This window comes from Rhyacophila brunnea, unplaced genomic scaffold (assembly GCF_057557595.1).
Source record: "Rhyacophila brunnea isolate RB1 unplaced genomic scaffold, BYU_Rbru_1.0 scaffold_5, whole genome shotgun sequence".
In the NCBI taxonomy this organism is placed as follows: Eukaryota; Metazoa; Arthropoda; class Insecta; order Trichoptera; family Rhyacophilidae; genus Rhyacophila; species Rhyacophila brunnea.
In genome coordinates this window covers 21590577-21616751 of record NW_028233170.1, presented here as the reverse complement: position 1 = coordinate 21616751, position 26175 = coordinate 21590577, and the positions used below count along the sequence as shown (strand labels likewise).

General features: G+C 29.9%; 1 protein-coding gene across 1 annotated transcript in view; it reads right to left on the bottom strand.

Moving 5' to 3' along the window:
- LOC147066151 (neuroligin-4, X-linked-like) overlaps positions 1–26175 on the bottom strand; it is a 379113-nt gene that overhangs the window by 175075 nt on the left and 177863 nt on the right. The window contains exon 3 of the mRNA XM_085955728.1: positions 9715–9726. Coding sequence (XP_085811854.1) covers positions 9715–9726 — 12 coding nt within the window. The remainder of the gene's footprint in view (positions 1–9714; positions 9727–26175) is intronic.

Below are 26175 nucleotides of genomic sequence, written 5' to 3'. Positions count from 1 at the left end.
TTAGAATTGAGATCAAATTTATGTTTAGATGAAATACGTAATCCAAAGAAAATACAAAATAAAAAAGGTAGGGAAGTAAATCAGAAATATTGTAATTGTATATTATATTATTTATTTAAAATTCTGGTAAGTTCAAATATCTGAAAATAATGAAAGCGTTAATATCACATATTTGATACCAATCAATATACAATTAATATTCTTATTGAATCTCATAAAATTTGAACATTATTATCTACAATTCTCTACAAACAGCGTGTTATTTTTTGATCGCAACACTATACGACTACGCACAATTTACATGTCACTGCCATGAAATGGAAACTATTAGTGATGAGCAATTTTATTGATAATCCAGTCACAATTTTATTAATGGTCTCATATACTTTGGCTTTTCTAACACATCGTTAATCAACCTATTATGCTATATCTGTGATACATATTTAGTGCGAGTAATGTCTCCCGCCTTTAGATATTTTTCACAAAACGCAAAATGGCGACTCATAACAACGCGCGTCCGTACGTGACCTGACAAATGAAAATGCCGGAAAATGTGAAATAAGAAGAGAGAAGAATTTCCCCACAGCGTCACGTAGCTCCGTCGGATCAGTATGTGTATAAGGAAATATGAAAAGTCCTTATATTCGGTATTAAATTAGCATATAATTATGATGTAATAAATATATGAACAATTCTATCCTCGGATATGAATCCTGAGAATATATACAAGAACGAAACATAGATATGAGTACCTCTGTATTATTATGAGAGAAATATTACGAATGTTTATGTTGTTTTGAAATTTAATTATACAATACCATACTTTACATTAATTTAGACATTCCCTGGGCCCGGAGTATGATAGAGAACAGTACCGCTCGTCTCTAGATTAGTGGATCGCTCGCGTATGTGAATCAGTGTTGCCAACTGTCATTTACAAAAATATGCCAGATGGGTTAAGAAAACAAGGTACCTGTATGAGAGAAAATAAATATATTAAAAACATTGTCTAGAAAAAAGCATTTCAAAAAAAATTGTGACTTTATTACTAAGGTGTACATTTTTTTTTATTTTGGCGATGGCCGAGTGGTTACTAGGTTGTATTATAACGTTGTGGGTCTCGGATTTGATTCCCGGTTCTGGGAAATTAACATATTGTTTTTCAATGTGTGCTTGGACCAGATTATGTACTTAATAGATTGAGAAAATGGCTAACATTAATTTATCATAAAAAAATCTGTTAATACAACCTCTTGTTTTTACCATTTGTTTGGTGATATAAATGGGTTATTGTGAGTGTTTAATGTTTTATATTTTTGTACAAGTAATTTTTAGTTTAAGTGTTAAGAGGTGTTATGATATATTAATATGCAATTTTATTCATATTTTTAATTACTAAGTGTTATTGACATAATATTATTTGATATGATACTTCAATGTATTGGTTGATTGTTTTTGTCACTTTTTGAATTTTTTTATTACAATAATTAATGACTGAGTTGTGTTGAATATTCTTTAGTTGAAAAGGGCGGAGACTCTGAGGTGGACGAAACCGTTCTAGATATTAAATAAAAGTAGAATAAGTACGATAAAAATTTGCGTTTTATTAAATTAAATTAATAATAATTAAAAGATAAAAACAACTTTTTATATAAAACGTTTTTAAATTTTCTGTTGAATCATATAAACTTGACTTGACTAGCTGAGTAAACGATCAAAAAAAATTGTATTTGGTAGAAATATTACTGATTTGTCATTTTGACACTCATATAGATTTCCATAGTAACGTACATATTATATATTAATAATTTCTTAGCAACCAATAATAGTGGATTGGATTACGGATTTCTTCCGAAATAACTTTTCATACAAAACAGAATTAACTGAAAATGAATTTAATTCTACTGAAAGATGGCTAAAAGTGTTAAAAAATGCATTGGCATTGTGTTCTGATATATTCTAAAAGTTTCAAATGTCTAGCTAGCTGGGAAGTTAATTAAAAATCGATTGCAAGATTTGTACCGGACAGACAACCACCGGGCAAATAAGAATACGACCTAATAAAAACGTTGTAAAAATGCAACCTCATATTATGATCTTAGGATCGGACATGATAAAAAAAATATATTTTTATTATTAGCTGAAAAAATAATTGGAATATAATATTATATATTTATTTCGTTCTAAAAAAATGCGAATGAAAAACAACACGTAAAATTTTACCGCGCAGAAATATTTTATAAGTAAGTAATATTTTAAGTAAGAGTCTTACTCGCAGTAAGTAAATATAATAGAAAGCAAATAGTCAATAAGTATAGTGTTGATAGAGGCATAATATTAAAGTGCATTGCCTGTAAAGTAAACCGTTATGATCTTTCAGTATAAATAACGATTAGGAAATTCAATCCACTTGAGTAATGAAGTTAAGGTCTTGGTTATGTAATAAAAAGGGACGCCGCACGTGTACGAATAAGTCTGAAATGGGTGGAGGATCCCTCGTTGGGTTGCAGAAAAACGGTTCGCAAAATAGTTTATTATACCGTGCCGTTTATATGATCAGCTTTATCTGGGTTATACGTAGATGGGGTGACCGATAAATTTGTACTTAGGTTTTAATTTAACGACGAAAATAATACTATTACGTTCCGTGTAGTCATCTAAAGTCGAAGGGAAAGTCCGTTACGTTCATAATATTATAAAATTGCCAAAAGTTGGTAAGTCTCAAAATAATGTTATGAAGTAATTGCAATTTGAAGTTTGACATGCCCTCTAAAATCAGGCATAATGCTAATTTATTTGCGCTTTATGTGCATGTTCTATATATCAAAGGCTTCAAATTATTGGGTAAGTATATATATGCATTAACAGCAAGTATTTTAATAAAAAATCGAGCAAGTATTTTATTAAAAAGGTGGGAACTATTTAATATGAACAGCAAGTAAAAAATGATTATTGGTAAGTATTATAATATAACAATGGAAGTATTTAAATTATGATAGGGAATTATTTAAATAATTTTCGGGAATTATTTAAATAATAAATGGTAAGTATAAATATCAATTTGTCAGTATAAAATCTATTTTGGACAGATTTTTTCTTTTACAGAAATAAATTATTTAGTAGCTTCTTTATTATGTTAAATTTAGTAGGATAGTATTGTTCTTTCTATCTGGCTCTCCAGAACAGATTGTACTATTAGAATGGTATTTCTCTATTATTTCATCCCTTACGCCCATTTAGTGTAGCAGCATTTGAGTATCTATAAAATGGCTCAATGATGCAATGCGAGTCTCCTGAGCAAGCTTTTAGTGCCTTTAAGATACTATTTCATTTTAACTATCAGCTGTAACTTAACTTAACTGCACCTTCAGAACCATCAGTTGTAGGTAGCTGTTAGGCATACACTCTTGATCTAAGCGCACTTCAAAGATATATGTAACCTTACCTTATGAGATTCAAACACCTAATCTCTACTTCATTGCAGAGTTAAATAAATTGTAGTGTCTATTTACTATTTTATACATTTTCAACTTTGCAATAATAACAAGACATACTTAAGACTTGTATAGTGCTTATTACATATTATTTTCAGTATCAGAATTAAATAATAAGACAGACTTCAGTTGTTTACAATAAATGTATTTATGGTAACAAACATATGACAGAATAAGACGTTTCCTTCAATGACATATCAATTACATACAACCTATTACTAAAGACGATCGATGTCGATCAATGTGAATGATTGAAAATGATAATCTAGAATACACACCCAGTCAAACGATAACATAAAAATCTTTTCCTTCAATTACGTTCAACCTATTACTAAAAACGTTTATGAAATTCATAAAAGAAAACATAAAATTTGTGTTGTTTTTACTGTTATACTATTTTATGCAAGTCTACATATAAATAACACAACATTTTAGGATTATCGGAAAACATTCCGATAATCGCAACTTTTGACTTTTGACAGCTCGATTTTTTTATTTGTTCGTTGTATAAGTCGATCAGTATCAGAGCATAGACAAATCGGATGACTTATGCCAGCGCTCCATTGGCAAGCCAAAAGTCCGAGGACAATAAGTGCTCGGCCGTAGTCATTTGGCGGGCGTGGCGCGGCAGCGTCTTGCAAAACTCAAACGTATAACCGTGTGTATTATGCCCCAAAAAAGACACTGTCTACGAATATTTTACACACGGTTATACGTTTGAGTTTTGCAAGACGCCGCCGCGCCGCCCCTGCGCGATCACTACGTTCTTGCACTAACTCGTCCGATTTGTCTATGCTTTACTACTGATCAACGAACGAATAAAAAAGTCGAGCTATCAAAAGTCAAGAGTTGCGATTATCGTAATGTATTCCGATAATCCTATAATTTTGTGTTATTTATATGTAGACTTGTATAAAATAATATAGCAGTGAAATCAATACAAGTTTTACGTTTTATTTTATTAATTCCGTAAATTCAAATCAAAAAATAATTGATAAATCTCTCATTGTAATGTGTAAATTAACAAATTAATCAATAAAAATGTTTAAAACAATTACAGATTTTTTTTCGGTCTGAATAATCGCGTATTAATGTGAAATCTAATTTCCATAGTGATCGACGGACGAAGTCTGACAACTCGGAGAGTAAAATATCAAACATGTTTGAAATCCAACGAGCCTGGTCTGCGGATTATAAAGTCCGCAGACCTGGGGTGCTCCACGCGAAAAAAAAGTCCGAAGACTGTAAATCGTCTGACTTGCGTGCCAATGGAGCGCCGGCATTATTAATTGTCCTCGGACTTTTGGCTCGCCAATGGCAATACGTTTCATGGTCTTGTTTACATTAGATACTATAGTAAATTAACAATATTAAATTATTATCTGATTCGGCATTTACACTAATAGTAAAAATAATAATATACATTTTATATAAATAATTAATCTACTTACTTAAATTAGTAATTTTAAAAGACGTTGAAAAAAACCTTTTTTGTGGTGATGAGTAAAAAACATGTAAAATATAAAAAATCCACGAAACCTAACTAATTAATTTAGCATGCAATTTTAATTGGATAAATTTAATATCATACTATTAATTATTGTTGTACCCAAACTGAGATTCATTTTTTTTATAAAATTAGACAATAATAGGTAATAAAAATGTACTTAGTTTAAAAAAATGATTTCTGTAATATTTGTAGTACCTACCTAGAGAACCTATATTTTTGATCAATTATTAATTTAATCTTTGAGGTTATTCGCATTTATTTTGTGAAATGTCCATCTAGCTCTTTTTTCTGCACCTCTGCGACTTCTTATTTGATCTTCTTTTAATAATAATGTAATCATAAATAGTTTGTTCTTACCGATATTCATGAATGCATAGACTAATATACTTTATATGCGATAATGGTAACCCTAAAATACCGTGCGCCCCATTGAATGTTTTTTACTTTTCATACTATCAAAATAATAATGGATATTGATTTTATCTATTGACCCATGTCATTTAAATAATGATTATTTATTTTTACTACTGATTTTTGAATATTATTTCTTGCTGTACCAATATTTTACATTCAACATTAAAACTGGCGGGCTTATACCGATACTTTGAAATAAATACTTACCATTCATTTAAAATTCTGACAGTTGTTATTTAAAAACTTTTCAAAATTGTCTATTAATACTTGCTTCAAAAATGCACGCCTATATCAAATGACTTTTATTTTTCTAGTATTCGTATGTATATATATATATATATATATATACACATAATCCGTTGTATACTCTAAATGCCTAAATTATCGACTTAACAACTTTTGGCAGCCACCCCACGTATAATACTTATATTTTCATATTATAGATGCCAAGGGCCACTATAGTCAGGCCGTGACACGGAATTGTAAACTTCAATGGTAGTTCTATTTAACTTATACTTTTAATGCAACTTGGTAAACTGTTGGTAGAAAATTATGATTTTTGTGTATTTAAATAAATGATACTCGTAGTATTTTGAACGAAATATGCAATCGAAACTTTTGATTTACGAGTATTACGAACTGGTTACCGCATTATAATTGAAGATAATCAACAACTATATTTTTTAACCATGTCCGATCCTAATAAGATGATATGGGACTCCACATGGTGGAGGTTTGTATTAAAAGATTTTGTTCTTACGAGAAAATATATGTTAGTCACTTGCTCAACCTATTAGGTCCATACTCTGACTCGTACACATATTGAAAAACAATATGTGTACTTACTTGCCAGACCCAGGATTCGAACCTGGGATCCACAACGTTACAGACCGATGCTTAAGCCGCGCGGCCATCGTTGGTGTAAATTATATAGGTACGACAAATAAACACGATGTCACAGAGCATACACAAAGCCAACAATAAAATTAATTAGATCTATGATAATTTATAGTATAATTTGGTCTAGATGCATAAAGACATTTAAGATTGAAGTGAACATTTCATTAAAACGCTAAAAATCACATGGTTTCTAGATATTTTTTTGTATAACAAAGGTCTTGAATAAAACTTTCAAAACATTTAAAAACCGATATAATATTGATTTTTATCTCACTTTACGCTAATAATATTTTTGAAGCTATATTGTTTTCCTTTGATTCATTGACAAATTTAATTAAATCGCCGCGATATTATTAATCTATTACATAGTATGTCAGCAATATTTTATTTATTCGTTAATGATTGCGTAATTACACAGTCGAAGCAAGTTCAAATTTAGATCGGAGGTTTTATAGTTAGTAATATGTTTAAAAAAAAATACTTAAAAATTCTATGTTTGCACGCAACAAATCATTACAATCAAAAGTGTTGTTCCTACACGAAATTGACAGTAGAAAATAATGTTTAGTTTAGATTAAGTATCCCAAAAATGATTGTTTGACATTATCTTAGTGATTGCGTATTTTTATTCTTTCATATTATGGATAATTTCTCTGGATAGCCCTTAAATATATAGATAGATAAGTACGAAAAACTGCGATTTTTTAATGTTTACGTCTAAATTACAAATCAAAAAATATAAATGATCTTCGATTTTTTTCCATTTCGGCATGAATACAGTGCCATAGGAATAACGAAACAATGACTTTAAGAGTAACGGAGTGGTACGGGAGGTCATCCTACACCAAACACAGTGAGAAAGAGTACCAAAAGCTCATTTCCCTTACTTTCAGAAGTGATAAGGCCTTATCGAAAACGTATTTTTACGAATTTATTAACGAATATAGATTGCTAATTTCCATACTATTTTGTATAATTTTATTTATAATATTATACAAAATCTCATACATGATGAGTATGAATAATTTTGATATGCCCTGCACTAAACAAATAAAAGTAAGTAATGAAAAAAAACCCACTAATTTTCTTAAAAGTAAGTAAAAACCATTGTATTAACAAACTTTTTAAAATCGTTAGCCATTTGCTCAACTAATAATTATGTCTTCGCACTTTGCACTTAGACATTGAAAAAAACAACATGCAAAATGTTTTTGACCAGCCACGGGGTTTGAACGCGCGACTCGAGTCTTCGTATGTAGATATACATAGATATACTTATTTTAACAATATACGCTTTATTTTTATATAATATTATAAATGTTCAGCTCTAACATGCAATCAATAATATAATCGGAATAGCGTATTAAATTTATACACAACATTTATGTCAATCTATATCAGCTTAATTACAGTATTAACATGATTAATGTAATATTACTTCCATGAATTTTTAATGATGGACATTTAATTAGTGTAAAATTGATGGATTACAATTAAATTAATTGAGCATAAATCTTCATAAGATGATATAAATATTATTATTGTAACCATATGTTATTAACAGGTAATTCATTATTTAATTTCGTGGATAATATCAGTATCTACAATGAGGAGGTAGATTAATATAATTTTAAATGGGATTATTGTTAGCCTACACAGCTTCTTCGGTCACAAACTTACTTTATAAGTTATTTATTTATCACAAAGATAATTCTTTTGAAGTTATACTTCTTAAGGCGCGTTTGGAAAATCAGATCAGAGTGTATTTTTGGAGTGTGACATGTAACACATAATTTATTTTTTCATACAAAAATAAACGCACTCCATTGGATTAGAACCACCGATTGTTCCGGTTATCAGCCGAACGCACTACCATTACGCTACAGTATGAAACTCCAATCGTGACGATTATACAGTATAATATTATAGTTTAGAATTGTTCCGTTGCCTAGGCAGCGAATTTATTATTGTCGGCCATTTGTAATTCCTTACGTATACAAACTATTAAATGTCATAGTGGCAGTTGTTACTTTAAAAATAAAAACAACGATAAATATATATAAATATAATTTAGTAATATATGTTAAAGTGTATAGAAATAAACCAACGGCGTTCCAATAAGCGGTCCTTTTTCTTGAGTTTGCAATTTGACGAGATAATTAAGAGCTTATTGAAAAATCTAGGTTGTCACAAGTTTTGTTTTTGTCTTGTTACGCCAAAGAAGTATAACTTCTAACTTGCGTACATAAGTACACACACACCGATATTTTTTTCACTGATGGTACGGTACAGTATGGGTGTTACTTATTTTTGTAAAGTGAGTCGATACTTAATTATATGTAAATACACATAATATGTTATAAGTTTCTATTACATATCAATACTTTGAAAGCAATAATTGCTTTAATTATTAATACTTTGGACGCGGAAGACGCACACGGTGCGTAATGACCAGGCGGCCGATCGATGTAATTAACGTGCATTTTAAAGGGGGCAATTAAAATCTCATTATCTATTCAGCAGCGAAAGCGTTAAACAACGTTGCTCGTCTATCTTATATTTTGTGACTTTCATTATGACTCAAGTATAGTCCAGAGAAATAATATCTGTATATTAATAATATTATCCACTTCTATCTGAAAACAGAAATACAGACAATACATTTTATCAGAAGATGTTGAATGTTCGCAAATGTTTAACGCAACAGTTTGTATACAATATTCAATGTTCACCGAACTGTTGTAACTCGGTCTGGCCTAGGAATAAAATAATTGTCTCGTATGTATTTATGACAGGACTATAAACATATTTTTTATGAATAAAGATAACCATTTAATAACGAATATTCACTACTGTAATACCACAGGTATTGATTTGAAAGAAAATAATATAATCGTTTGTCTACGGTCAGATCAAAATGTCAAAACCCATCACATGGGATGATGATTCAATGTAGCAGCTTTCATATTTATATACGCCTCTTGTACATTTAACGTTTTTCGATGTTATGTTATGTAGACAAGCGGGATATATACATATTGTGAAGGTTGCCACATCGGTCATGTCAGATCGAACCGTGTTAAAACGGTTTTAATTGAATTTGAATTAAAAACTTTCTACTAATTGTAAAACAAGCAATAATTGTTTTAGTTTTAGTAATAGTGGGCCTATAAAATAACACGTAAGTACTTATTTATCGATAAAGTAAATGTCCCGTAGGTCGTCTTTTTTCGATTATTCATAGATGACATTGTTGTATATTTTGATAAACGATCTGGAATAGTTTATCCTTGACGTCTTGTGGAAAACGCGATGACGCGGTTTCAAAATAATTAAAACTTCACCGTCTTTAAACGGAGGCGAAGATTTCGCCCGTTTTGCGACCAAAGGGTCTACCAAACTCGCCCCCTCCTGAAACGCGCGAAGTCTTTTGTATTTTCAGCAAACAATTGGGTGAAAGAACAATAGCTCCGTGGTGCGGTAAGCCCATCAACCGGCTTACACAACATACATACTTGGGCTTTCCATATAATTAAGTAAAGTTAAGTACGGCGTATTCATGGTCTGGAGTGGATGTAGTTTGGAAGTATTGTTTTAAAACCGAGCGCTAAGATCGCAGAAGCGTCTGCTCCAAACGGTTTCTACTATTATCGGTAACAGCTTAGTGGGAATAAGCATAAATTACACTTTGCAGCTGATAGTGCAGTCGTTAAGTATAAACTAATACTGACAATAATTTTGTAATAGTATCACTTGATAAACTATATAACTAACCCGAATAATTTTGCTCTCAGATGTATTATAATAGTTGGGTTATTTCAAGATCATGTAACGCAAAAGGACGTAATTTAATAAATTCCATTTTTACAGACGTTGAGTTATGGCACCACCGAACTACACCTAACTTTAATCGATGAATATTCCAGATTTTTTATGACTGGTAATGTCTCAGGAACAGTTACCCACGATTGAGGTCGCCACGCACTAAAGTGTGGTCTGAATGATATTAAAAAGTTTAAATAAATATGCACATGCGAGAGAGAGGCAGAAGGAATTGACAAAAATTGAATAATAAAATATATTATAAAAGCTAATAAATATTAAACTGTCAAACAATCTAAAACACTAGGTCTTACTTTAGCAACGTCGACAAAGCGATGAGCGGCGCGTGCAACTCAAACGTATAACCGTATAAACGTACAACCAAAAAAAAGGACTGTTTACGAACGTTTTCACACACGGTTATACGTTTGAGTTGCGCGTGCCGCTCAACGCTTCGCCGACTTCGCCCACGTAAAAGTTAAGAGATTTTTATTATCGCAGTATTGATTTGATTACTTATTTCCTTTCATACTATTCCTACTTATTTCTTTTAGAATATTTTACAACCAGTATCGTCATTATCATCAATTGCCAAAGTTGGGGTCAGGGATTTCACCTGTAGGTTTGTTTCCTTATAATCATAAAACTTCAATTTATTCATTTCAGTTTATTCTTTACCACGGATTTTGAACGAACTTGATGAGTTCGTTAACCTAGCATCTCCTAGGATCTTCACAGCATACCTCCATTATTATGGTTTGGTTTAAACAAGGTTTAATTGAATTTAAAAAACTAACTAAAACTATCTGCAATTTATTGTCTAATTTATATGGAAACGAATACGTATTATTGACAATGTTTAGTGTCCACTATTCCTGTTGGATATCCACAGCTTATTTCCACCCTTGCGAAAACTACTGTTATTGAAAGAAAAACTTTTTCAAGTTGTTACGTTTTACTTGCAATATCTTTCATTAGTTTTACAATATGTTATTTGAAGAAGAAGTTTATTTACGTTATATCGATATTACAATGGTATCTTTGACATGAGAGCGTACGAGTAATATGTAAATTATTTTGATCAGACAACGTATTTAATTTAATTTAATATTATACAATAGGTTTTCAAAGAAAAGGTTGGCAGTTAAGAATGTATAATGTTAATTATGGAAATTTAATAGGCATACTAATAATAATGTTAATCGTGTTATTATTGTTTTTAACTATCATGTATTTCCATCAAGATATAATGGCGAAAAATTACATTTACATTATGTTTAATATATTTTCCCTAAATATAAAATTGAAACAAATACTTTCATTTATTATGTACTATCTTTTATTTTTACACCTTTACGCACTGTTATTTTGTGTATGTATTAATTTTCTGTATAATATAATATATAATAATATTTTATTAAAATGAATAGTGCTTTTTTGTTTTTATTTGCTTAGTAAATTTATCATCATCATCAGGGGCGCGACAACCCGGTGTGGGTCCTGGCCTCCTCCAATAGCTCCCTCCACCTGTCCCTATCCAGTGTGGCCGCTTTCCAATTTAGTACCCCCAGAATACGGCAGTCACCGGCAGCTCCATCTAACCAGCGAATCTTTGGCCACCCTCTTCTTCTATGTCCTATTGGATTGCTGAACATCACTCTCTTTGCCCGTTCATTGTCATTCATACGGTGCACATGACCTAGTCATCGCAGTCTCTCAATCTTAGTTGATTGAACTGCGCTGCAATCTTCGTACAGCCCGTAGAACTCAGCATTATATCTTCTCCTTCAATTGGTGCCATTTTATGAATTAATAGATTAATAGTAATATGTGAAAAAGAAATATATACTCAAATAAATTAGTACCCTAAAACCATGGTTAAGTATACCGGATAAAGATAAATCTGGATAATCGAAAGAATGTTTTTATCGGTAGTAATACTATCAATCGGACAGTGGCGAAGGGTGGAGGTAGGCTGTTAAGATCCGACATAAATAGCGCACATTAAACTTTGTTAGCCATAAGTATTTTTGTTTTTATTAATGTGTACATATTAATAAAAATACTGAAAATTATGAATTTTATTATTTCAATGTATATTTTAATGCATTTGGTTATTCAAATCGCTGGAAAATCATACAAGTTTTCCGTGTAGAGATAAATTTACTATGTAAATAAATAATTCAATCACTTTCAAAACAACTGCCAAACAAAAACCAGCGAGTCATTTTCGGAGGTGCAAAAAAATCTCGAATTCGCTCTATCAAAACATTCATATCATTCTGCGAATTTTTGTGGATAGCGCCCAAAAAAAAAATCAAATAACGCTTTCGGATAGATTTCACCGACAAAGCGCATCGCTCAAATCGGCACTACACATTTCTATACAATAACAAACCACCGCAAGGCAGGTGATACTCAGACAATTCACCGATCTAATAATAATATTTTTTCTCTTCTATTTTCCTTTCAATGAATATTAATGATTGTATGAAGCCGAATGAAAATAAAATATACTAGTACATACAGAAACGGAAATAATTGGTGAATGCCATAGTATAATAATAAATTGAAAATTCTGTTTTATTAATTTCATCAAAATGTTTATATAGATCTGTTTGAATTTGAATGAAAGGTTATAGATGATGATATAATGGATTTATTTGCACCAATAGTGTGTATTTTTAACTATTGCTAAAATAAGTGTTTAGACGTAAAATTGCTGGCGTAAAAGTGTCTGGAAGCGAGACGTGACGTTGTGATTGTATGGTACTAATTCACAGGTCGTGAAAATTGGTTAACCTCAAAATGAGTATCTGCGCGGTGTAGTTTGTTTTTTTCCCGGCAGGTTCGCCACTGTCGTTGTAATGCGTATACCGAATAAATCCCAACTGTCGCGTAAAAATTCAGAACCTACTGAACTTTTTTGATTCATGCATGCAATCTTTCAACTTCTTGTTATGGCCGCGAGAATACGTAGGTACTCTCAGCAGTGAATCCATGCATTGTAAAAGGGGTATTTGTTTTGAAAGAAAACAATGTTATAAGTAATCGAATCAATAAAATAATTAATAATGACTAATAAAACAATAGGCCTAATATTAGTGCCAAAAGTTGCCTGTTGAAAGAAGGTAGACTATTATAAGTAACTGAAAACAAGTCCTAGTACTTGGATAACCATATTTACGGGAGTAGAATTTGATTTTTGTTTTATTATCAGTATTTAACATGTCCTAAATATAGATATTTTACAAAAAAGTGATTCTCAACAAGAATCGAACTTGTGCTAAAAAAAACCTACACTTTTATTAGTCTGTCTTCTTAGCCAGTAGGCTACTGGGCGATAAAATCACTGTACCGTAAAAAATATAGCCATTACACAATACGTGAAAAGGTATTCTCAGTTTGAGGGATAGGCGAAGTATGTCCACTTACTCATAATATTCTTGGTTCTGATTACTTCAGTCCATTTGCAATTTATTTTTTCCCTAGTTGTAGAGATCGTCATGTGACATATACATTGGTGAAAATCTTATAGTTGACAATATCATTCGCATTTATTATATACACAAGACTGTTTTCGGCCGCTACGGTAGCTATCTAGGGTAGGCTTGTATCGAAGTATTAGAACTTATTGTAACAATTACAGTTTGTCTAAACAGTCAAAACCGTCTATCTCGCTCTAAAATTTAGTATAGCCAAAAGACTGTTAAAACATAGCACTTATTGTAACATTTTTTTTTCGACCAAGTCCGATCCTAATAAGATCATTATTTGGGCCTCCACAGAGTGGCGGTCTGTATTAACTGATTGTGTTTTTACGAGAGATTGATGTCAGCCACTAATTGATCAACCTATTAGGTCCATATTCTGACTCATACACAAATTAAAAAACAATATGTGTACTTGCCAGACACAGGTTTTGAATTTGCGACCCATGCCGCTATAGGCCGTCGCTTAAGCCACGCGGCTACCGTGGGTTACATTACAAGTAACTTATTATAATTGTTACAATAAAGTGGTCATACTTTGATAAAAAATCTACCCCAGATAGCTGCCGTAGCGGCCAAAAGCAGTTTTGTGTATAGAATAGATGCAAATAATAATTTTCAACCCCGTTGGAGAAATTGAAATAATATTGTTATGAAATAAAATCATATATTTTTCTCTGGAGATATTTTCCCGCGAGTTGTGTTATTTATTTTCAGCAATATAAGATACGTTATGAAGTAAAATAAATGGAGGAACGAACGCAATAATTAATAACACTGTATACTAATTGGTATGAATGTGCTTCACGGGCACATTACCTACGATATTAATTAGAAATAAAATAAAATACAATTAACGCAAGACCGCGCCATAAAAGTCTATTCGACTAATTGGAAAACGTGTATGAAGCGAGGGGCGCCAAATTATTATATGGAAGACATCTTCATTTTATTTTTGATATGCACGCTGTCGGCAAATGTATACCTCGTACAAATTAAACACAATTATTTTGTGCAAGTTCATACAGAAAACCCACAGTTAAATTTAATATTATGTGGTATTGTTAGCAGTATAATAATATTATGTATTAATAATAACTCCGCGTAATAGAAACAGTATAATATTTTATTTTGTAAATCATCTAGTAAACTTAATAGATAATTAATGGATTTGTAGAGATATAGAATTACTAATTACTATTGTCCATAGTATCAAATTATAGCAAACTCGGTAAGGAGCTGACCTCAATAATAAATTCTGCATATTTGATTTTCACTTAGTCAGTTATCCATTGACGCAAACGCCAGGTAATAGCTGACTCGATTATTTCAATAAAAAGAATATTATTTTGTCTGTATAAATAGCGAATAATATTTCATCGGAGATGTCACTCGAATCAAAGTACCTGGTCCGTTATTATCGCAGTCTCTATATCGCTTCGCACAGCATCTCATTGTACTGAGATTCGGACCTCGGAACACTATCATAAGTATTGTAACATAACTACTGTAACTATGGCCCCCACAAAGGGGGGGTTGACAGGGCTCTAGCGTGGGGGCCCGGCGGCAAATCGACCAGATAAGTGATTTAAACACACATCAAAAATTCTCTTGAATAGTAAAAGAAAGTCGCCTGCGGCGCTATTTATCTACAATATTACTATTTTTTTTAATTATGTGGTTGTACAACACAATGTTTGATTGTGTATCGATACTCGACAACTCCATAATTCAAATATACAAAAAATACTAAATCGACGTGCCCTAGAAAAACCATGATAAGTCTGAAAATAGCGTTTTAAGTTTTATTAGCTTTTTATAATATCATATTTTTTGTGCATGTCCTGTAAAAATTTCAGATCTCTAGCATAAAAATTGACAAAGTTAGGTTTTCGACAATGGTGCTCTATATCTACATATCGCATCGACCATTGTGTTCACATAAATATCCGAGGAGTATAGTCATATATCAATAAAAAAAGTGTACTGCGTTTTATTTCACGAGTAAGAAGGTTGTTATACTTGTAATAACAGTCTTTAACGGAGATCCTAATATACGGCATGGTTTATATTGACGTATCACATTAGTTTTGAAAAATATATTGGTTTATCTTCGGAAAATATTGGAATTTGCAGTAGGTAAATGCAGTTTTAGTTAAAAAGCTACTCACTAGTCACTAGTACTAGTATTTTATTATCAAAATATTATATTATTGAATATAAAACAAACAAAATAGAAAAGAATTATTTTTTACTAATATAGGTAGGTACTTTTACTATACTAGGACACAGTAATAATGTTTAAATATTGGTTATTCATTATATTGATTCATCAGCCAATTTCAATCCACCGCAAAATAAAGACCTCCACAAGCTTTCTTCGACTATTTTCGGTTAATTACTCTTCTAATTAGATACCCAAAAAACAATGTTGAAGGTAATGTTTAAGTTTGAAATTGTTATATTATTTGATATTAAACAAATATCCAATAGAAAACGATATGGATATATCATTATAATAATTCACTGTTTCAATTATTTAGATGAGTAAAAAAAGTATGTAATTATAAATAAACTTAATTTAAATAAATACCCAGCAGAAAACGACATATTTTAATTAAATATTATTACCTATCACTAGAAAACAAATTGTTTTGCAATTAAAAATGTACCCACCTAAAATATCCGATCATGTCCGATCATAATGAGGCCCCCCACAGATTGGAGAACAGGTTTTGTTTTTACGAGAAATGGATGTCAGCCACTTGCTCAACCTATTAGGTACGTACTCTGACTCCGACCACAAATTGAAAAACAATTTGTATCTATTTTTCAGACCCATGATTCAAACTCGGAACCCACGATGTTATAGGCCGATGCTTATACCTATAATATTATGTTTTAACTTCAAAACATTATTTTATTTTCGGTACAGTATGACACATTTTGATTAAATTAGTCTTGTACATCGATAATAACAACTAGGCAGTATTTTCATGTTTAAATTACAAAATATTTTATTATTTAAAAGGAAGGACTTATCTAGCTAGCAAATACAAGAGAGTTTATTTTATTATTCTCTTAGTAAAATTCTTACTAATTACGGAATAATATTTATGACTTAAGAAAGTGAAAAAAATCATTTTTATTTCTCTTTCAAATGGTGAGAATTTCCGAAAGGCTTACTAATTAATTTGTACACATTGGGACCAACTTAAGCTCATTGTAAAACTTAAATACGTCCGACGCGTTAATTTTATGTTTGCAATAATATAAAAGGGTATATATTATTATTACTTTGTACATTGAATGTTTCTCGAAAACGAGCTCTGTGGATTATAAATTATTATTACATGTCGGTCACCTTAAAGAAAAGATTAGCCGGATTTTTTGAAAACTTATTTTATCTATTATTTTCAATAGAATTTTACTGAAAAACGTGTATAATAGTCAGTTTATGAATCATTTATTGTTGTCTAGAATCTAGGTAAATAATATGTATGAGATGGGATTAACATATTGTGGTATCCCTGGTAGGTATAATATCAAACAAAATATCAATTGGTTTTGAAAAATCTAGTACCTACTCTCATATATACTTACCTCGTATTAATTTATTGAATATGATTGTTTTAAAATATTAAAACTAGCATAAATAGTAATTACTATTTTTTATCTAAGTTAAATCGGTTGGAGTTATATAGATCGATCAAAATAGTAAGTTAAATAAAGTGCTATGAATGATAATTGATATTAAACTATGTTTTTTTGAGAAAGTATTTAATAAAACTCTACGTAATTGATTAGATTAGATAACAATATAATGTATCATTTAAAGAAAATACTAGTTAAAAGCCAACCGTTTAGAAAAATGCAGATTCGTACCACGATTATTTAAATTTTAAACTAAATATTACAATGTTGGGAGGTACATATTTATTTTATCTTTCCAAATAAATTATTGCAATCATGACACCTCGTATTAATTAACATAACTGAGTTCAATTAAGACGTACTTATACTGATGTTTCATGATTTATGTTGACAATTAAATATAATTCAACGCCCACGGTGGCCGCGCGGCTTAAGCGTTGGACTATAACGCCGTGGGTCCCAGGTTCGAATCCTGGGTCTGGCAAGTACACATATTGTTTTTCAATTTCTGTGTGTCAGGGTATGGACCTAATAGGTTGAGCAAGTGGCTGACATCCATTTCTCTTAAAAAACAAAAAAAAAAATCTGTCAATACAAACCTCTACTCTGTGGAGGCCCATATGATCCTATTAGGATCGGACATGGTCGAAAGAAAAAAAAGAATGTTTACTAATCGATAATTAAACTCATATCAACAATAAACATTAGAAAAACAAAACGAAAGTTAATATGATCACTGTATCAGTATTTATAAGCTTTTAATTACAATTTTACAAGATCAATTACAGAAAGATATTATGTTGCAAAAATTGAATTGAAAAAAGTGAATAGAAGGTAGGTACTGAAAAGGTTATCACTCTTGCTACAGCAGAACTACATAATGTTGTATCAATGTTATTTTAGATAGGTAATTACCTAATCGTGATTATAGAATGTGTATGTAATACAAGCCTAGTATAAATTTTATATGAATTTAACTTCTGCTGATGAACATTTTAATAATGCGATCTCATTTGATAACGAAAGTGAATTCAGCTGTCTTTAAATAATAATTATTAGGTTATAAATAACACTTTCTTTAGGTTTATTAGTATTCAAATTTTTGAAACTAATAAACCTACTTAAATATATTTTTTCCAACATTTCGATGCTTTGGTAGGTACATTTGTGCCAAATTGTTATGTATAATATTATATTCCACTAGTTATTTAATATTTTTGTATTTTTGTATTGAACAATAATAATTATGTGTGTTCTAAAGTGATAATTACTAATTTAATTCACTCAGTATATCCTTTATGTAAACCATTAACGAACTTATAATGATTTATTTAATGAAATATATTATCTCTCTGGTTTCGATAATTGTACTGAATATTAATTAAATTAAAATTGTTCTAGCGATATACATGATCATTAACATTACATTGTTTTTTTCTATCTATTCTATATTTTTAATGAAAAATTTGTTACGAATTAGGTATAAAAAATAGATATTTTATTGATGGTGTAGTAAGTAGTGTTATGTACTAATTTCCTCATAACTTCTTTATTATTCCATTATAAACATTTTTCTTGAATGTTTATTATTTCGTAATGTACATATTCTGATTATTTATAAAAATATCAATAATAATTTGCTAAAAAACATAAAAAGTCATACTTAAATACATTTAAATTATAAAAACTCCGTATAAAAATATAAATATATCAATATGTCCCTATATCCCTTGTTAAGATTTTATAGACACGCTGTACTATTTCGAGTTAAATATTGCGCAATGTCAATTTTTCCGTAAAAGAGCGTTATAACTATAGTTGTAATTAATAAAATCGTATGGAGTAAGAAAAATGCGACGTAAAATAAGGTTTCTATCTCAGAATATGAATGTGTTATGCGGAGTCAGTAATCTATTTCGTCCGCACAAAAGCATGTTGAATCGAGTCAAAATATAAAGTGCGTAATATTATTCCAAATAAAAACGATTTTTGGACATTATCTCAGCTGTTAATTAATGAATCACCATTAAATTTTGATAGGAATATAGACCATAAAATGGTCTATCTGATTTACTTAAATAAGATAAGAAAAAACTTATTCATTTTATATGATGAATTTAATAGCGTAAATATTTTAGTTTTTTCGCTCTCCTGAACATTTATGATTTTAGACTTATCATGGTTTTTCCTGGGGCCGTCGAAATATAGGTACACATTAATTTTACCGCGTATCTTTAGCAATAGGTAGGGGTCCTTCAAAGATCCTAGCCTGGGGGCCCGCTTCGGGATGTGGGGGCCACGACTGTAACATACTATTGTTCCGACCATTACGTCGCAAATAAAACTCGCTCTTGCGTCCATCTTCGACTTCTTCATCATCATCTCCAACACCGTGACCTACGACACGCCAACGACTCTCACAGTGGTAACTCAATAATTGGAACCCCACAGATTTATTATTTTTAATCCCTATTACCATACGAGTGAATTAATCTATTCTTATTTCTAAATTGTATAAGTACGTAATTCAAAATAAGTATGGCCTATTATGTCATACACATTTAACTCTTTCTAATAAACAACTGGATAATGTACTTACTGTAAAAGATCTTTAGCAGTGTTGTCATGTCAGACGGAGTAAAAAATAGCTTATTATTATAATTCCTGTTAAATTTATCAGGAAAATTGACAGATTTCTTTAAAATAAAACGTCTATGAAAAAATTATCATAGGAAAATATGGAATTTATTTAAGGTTATCAGAAAAAAAATCAAAAATGATATATATAACTTTGCTATGAAGAAAAAATAAAAAGGCCCGCTTTAGCTATGTTAATGAAAAATGAACGTTGGAAAATCTGAATGTTTTGTTTGTCTCTTCAGATGAGGCATGGTCTAAAAAGATCGTGACTAGGATTGTGCAAATGACGCGAGCCGAACGAAATATAATTTGTCATAATAATTCAACATGCGTCCTTTTAATGTTATGTTTATTATTATATTCGTAATAATAATGGTATATTCATTGACATGTTTTCTTTTTCAAGTACATGCGGAACGTTTTTTAGTTATCTTTACACGATTTAAGAATATATTCCTCCGACGCCATCACAAAACAAATTGACGTGCTCACACCTCGACTATCAGTCTCCAATTGGCGATGACTGCGAAATTTCGTTCCACCACTGTTGAAAATTATTTGCGTTTCACTTATGTATGCTTTTAAATAGTATAGACAAAATCACTTGATTGTTGTTGTAAAATTTCGTTAAAGTTTTGGTACTTAACCTTAGAGTTGACAACCTTTTGTGATGGAGTTTTCCATTCTAGGACATTCAAAGTCAAAATTATTAAAATAACCCGAGCTTCTTTTAGACAAATATTGATAACTCGATATTTTTTTGCTGTTTGTGTTTCAAGTACATTTTTGATACACTATTGTAAGAAACAAATCTCTTTGCTCAACGCAGTAAGCTAATGAAAACATAATTGAAAATACAATGAATAATTCAAATTTGTAGTTTTATATAGACAGAACGTATATCTAAGCTGATATTATATGATTTCGTTGATTTGATTGATTTCGTAGTTATTTTTGTTTATATATTATAATATTTCTCATAATATAAACGTTGTTTTTTCCTGTAAGAATGGTGTAAAGAAACTATGAATGGCTTGCATTCTATATACTAAAATAGGTATCATTGAAATTTTAATTTAAAATAATATTAATATAATTACGTTAAATTTTATAGTAATTACAGAGTTTCTTTCATTATAACAAAAATGTAAAAAAACGAAGGTTATATTAGAGCTAATATTATTTGATTCTGTCCTTGTTATTGTAAACTAAAAATCATCGATAGTTTTTATTAAAATACCTTCCCAATATTAAAAAAGAGTTTTAATAATGATGGAAGTCTTTAAGTAGATAAAAACTCAATAAATATGTAAATTTTCTGACGAAAAAATCCTAATTTTAAAGGCCAACTAAATTTATTATACTTTTTAGCAACTATCGGTTTTTTGGATGTATTGTCTGAAGGATTATAGGCAAATGAAATATATAGGTTTAGTTATAAGTTTGAGTTATAAGTTCATTTAATTTATTATCCATCTGTAGGAGTATTGTCAGAAGATAATATAAATATAAAGTTATGATGGATAATATATCGAGGGCTTAGTGTCAAACAACACTATCTACAAAAGTGCAACTTTACAGGAGAGCCAAAAATCGTTATGTTAGATTCTTGTAACTTAACAAGGGAAATGTTGTTTTAAAACCTAATGTTAATATTTTATAATTTATTGTGTATTGTACATTTATCTTGCTTATGATGATGTTAAAATTTATAGGGATAGTTTTTAAAAAATATGAAAACAAGGGTAACTTATGTAATTAGCGTTAAACTTTACTGACGATTTAATAAGAAATTAGAAAAGATTGACATAACGTTGTTTGACTATCATGTAGCCGTAAATGTAAAATAACGTTATCTAAAAAAAAAAAAAAAACTTTTTTTTAGATAACGTTGTCTGACTTTAAGCACTCGATATAGACATGCGATGTGAAAATCTGAAACAAACGAAATGCACACGTGGCCTAGTGTGGATTGTGTTCGCTTTTAGGGAAAAATTCCGAAAACTTTTTTGTGTTATGTGGTAACAGAGAATGAAGGTTTTTAGAACCAGTTAAAATTAACCGTCATAACGAAACACTACCAAGTTGTGATGTTAAAACAGAATTTTACCGTACAGTTGATTAATATTACATAGTGATATTGAAATAGTGTTTTTTACAAAACAACATAAACAAGCCAATGTTTTCATAGTCTATTTTCACATACCATTTAATTAATACTTAATTTGTTTCATCTGTGTTTTACGATTGCTATTAAAATATTATAATATCCATATTATTACCGATCAATAAACACGTCGGGTTATTAAGTCGTGAATCTCAGTGCCAGATTTGGAAAATTTACATGTTATTTTTTAATTATGTCTGGGCCTAGAGCATGGACCTAATAAGATGAGTAAGTGGTTAAAAATTGTCATAAAAACAAACATCTGTTAACACAACTTCCACCTTGTTGAGGAATATTTATACTCCGCATAAGATCGGGTATGGAAATTTACATTTATTTATGTTCTGGTTATTTCAATCCTTTAAATCAGTATTCCCCAACCACCGATTTGCAAAAAAAATCTACTGTTCCGGAAATAATTGTGGTATATAAAATGCCTATACTAAAAATTATAAGCAAATCGTCGAATAATTAAATTTATTAAAGATGATATTGTTATTCTGTAGAGATGAATGACTACAATTATATTTTAAAATGAACGTGAAATATTCAATATGGTATTTTTTACCAATTAATGTACGAGGTCTGTACATCGAAAATAGATTAAATCTGATTAATTTCAATAATTTTAAGATTTGTGTTCTATCTCGTTATAAATATGTGTTTTTAATTATTTATTGTTTCTGTAAATTTTATTAGTCAATGTCAGCAAAGTAAAATAAGCAGTCACATAAAATACATAAATTAAAACAATAGTACGGTTTTGGTGTCGTGTAAACAAACATCGTAGCAAAACGTTGTCTTTGCATTGGCCGGGTAGGGACTCTTGTCCAAACATTTCGAGATAAAGGAAAAGTTATAGTAGCCCGCACAACAGCTCTAATGGAACATATGAAAGCTTACAGAAAATTTGTTTGAATACACTGCAACTTACATAATAATATATATATATATATATATATATATATATATATATATATATATAAACCGAAGTGCTAACACAGGTAAAGTTTGGATTTAAAATAACTTTCGGACGGATAGTTTAATGTAATAGAAACTATACAGCAGTAAAATGAGGTCTGAGTATTCTATTTTGCGAAAGGTATTTTTATATTATAAATATTTTATTTTATTAATAAGTTACTTTAGTTTTATTTTACTAGGAAATAATAAATGATATTTAGTGTAGGAAATGATTTATTTCTTAGCTACTCATTTAAGTACGAAATGTAAATCCCTGTTGTGACATTATGAATTAAGGCTTTTTTGGTATGTCTTAAAATATTATTATTTGGCCGTAATGATTAATTTAGTAAGTATCAAATTTGTATTTGACCACGATGGCCGAGCAGTTACCGCGTCGACACATAATGATATGGGTCTCAAGTTTGATTCCAGGGTCTGACTAATTCACATATTGTTTTAAAATATGTACGTTTGAATTATACATATTATTATAGATTGATCAAGTGTCTTACATTTTATTTGTCGTAAAAAAATCTGTAAATACAACCTTCACTCCATATTGTTTTATAAACGGACATAATTACAATTTACAAAACTATAATATAATTTTAATTATCTTTTTGCAATACGAATTAATATAATATATATGTGTATTATACCTAATATTACTTTATATAATATTTAATATTATATATGACATGGCATAAAATAAATATTGCATTTTTAGAACTAATTCTACATTTTTCTTATTATCGATATAATACAGGATTCGTCTTTTATATTAAATCCAATTCTATTACAGAAAAAAATAACTAACATTATTAAATGAATGTGTTATTAACATTATATCAATCAACATTTGACACGTGGGTAAAGACAAATAATATTAATTAGAACAGATAACTCGTAAATTCTTCAATTGTGAGAACGTTGACATTATTCTGCTAGAGTTAATATAAAACAGGAATCGAAAATTTTTCATGGAAAATAACTCTCATTAATTATTTATTGTTCCTATTTTAATATCAATTCAAATATCTCTGGATTACAGGATCAAAAAATAATGTGAAATTGAGCGAAATTGAAAAACCTACAAACAATATAATATTAGATATTTAAATAAGGAACGTTTTCTACAAATGGTTTTTATACTATAATACGACAGTGTTGTTTTGAGTTCGACAGCGACTACTGAATTGATCTTCCAGTGAAACCAACTAAACTGGAACCAGTGATAATTTAAATCTCCAGGCTTCGGCAGTGCTAACAAAGTGTAATTAATGAACAAACTTTAAAAAGTGTCAATGCGGGACTCGCTTGATACCAGGCTTGACCAGTATGCTCAAAGCAGAAAGCATTTTTTTTACAGTATTATAGTGTGTATACAATTATTTTTTTTATGTGGAAGTTGCGTAACATAAAGTATAAGTGGGTTGCTGTAGTAGGTATATAGTTATTGAATAATATACCATTAATTTATAAATGGCCATATCAACGAAATCCCGCATGGAAAACGCACGCGATCTGATGATTGATTAGTCGGAAAAATCGGAAAAGAAGAAAATATAATATGCACATATCATTAATAACAGAATCATTGTCGGAAAATTGTTAAAATATTAATGTAATATGTTTACTAATAACATAGACCTTAATGTGAAATCTGACATCTAGAAATTATTCAGTATTTTCTTACTAATTATTCTTTTTTGTGTAGGAGTAGATAAAATAACAATATATAATTAAATTAATCTAACGTGTTCGAATTTTAGACGGTTTTATATTGTGTTTGTTTTAAATACACAATAGAAGGTACTTAAATTTTCTAGTATTATTATCGTAATATATTGTTATAAACTCTTCTAAACTTTGAAAATAGTATGTTCATGACTTTAAACTGATACAAAACAGAATTTTCCTGAGTTGAATTTCCAATCCAATAACCCGATAAAGTAGTTGTATATTGTTTGCTTTCAAAAACCACTTTTGAATTTTTGTCTGAGTAAATAACTGGATAAACAAGTTTTCACATACGCGTGGGTACAATGTACCTACGTTTTGTTGTTGGTTCATTTTTAGTTTTACTTTTAAACCAAAGTGCTCGTCGGCAGTAAAAGCTACTCACGTCTTATCCGCTGAAAGGAACAAGCAATATGCACTTTCGGCTCGCTATGCAACATATCTCAGTTTATTTTCCAGCTAGTGCATGGTACCTTCGACCCTCTCAGTATCTGGCTATACTCAATAAAAGTTCTCACGTATTTTTATCTTGTCATACTTGATTAAACAGTACAATTTTTTATAAAAACATAGTATTGCCTAATATATACAAGAAATAATTATATTACTTTCGTAGCTATTATATCAGGGACTATTATACATATTATATTCTGCGATATATGACCAAAATTAATGACAGTAATATGTATATAAGTATCTGAAATATTTTACTGAACATAAAAATAAACTAGATTCAAAATAATCACAGTGTATAGACCAAATATCAATAAGATAAATCGAAAAATTATTATTGTAACAATGTACTCGTAAAAGTATTTTTTTTTTCATATATTATAGTGAATTATTTTTTAAATAAGCTTAAAGCTTCAGAAAGATACTACCTTCGCCCATATAATCTATTATTGGCGACGTCATTGACGTATTTCTAAATTAAATTTTATTAATGAATAAATTCTCGTAATTAAATGATTTTGTTATAAGTCAAAGTAAGTAAATGTTACATAAGGGTTTATTATCGAGTCTTCGTCATTGTAAATTATTAAAGTTTTTATTAATGTAGGTTTAAATAATCGCCTAATATGGAATCTTTGCGACTGCGTCTGCGTTGTGTATATATACACAATTTAGAGACCTAATATATACGAAGAAAAAGAATACATTTAGTTGTCTATTTATGTTACATTTTTGGTAGTAAGAGTGTACATGATAAATGCAAACAGAACCAAGAAAACTAAATTAGTGAAGCAGTTCACAGTCACGCTATAGTGATGGTAGTAGAGCCTCAATCCATATTAAGGCCTCCGGATAAGCCTGATGAATGGTATAAAGTTCTCCAGAAAAGGAATTTAGGATCTGGTCTCTAAAATACGCTATACA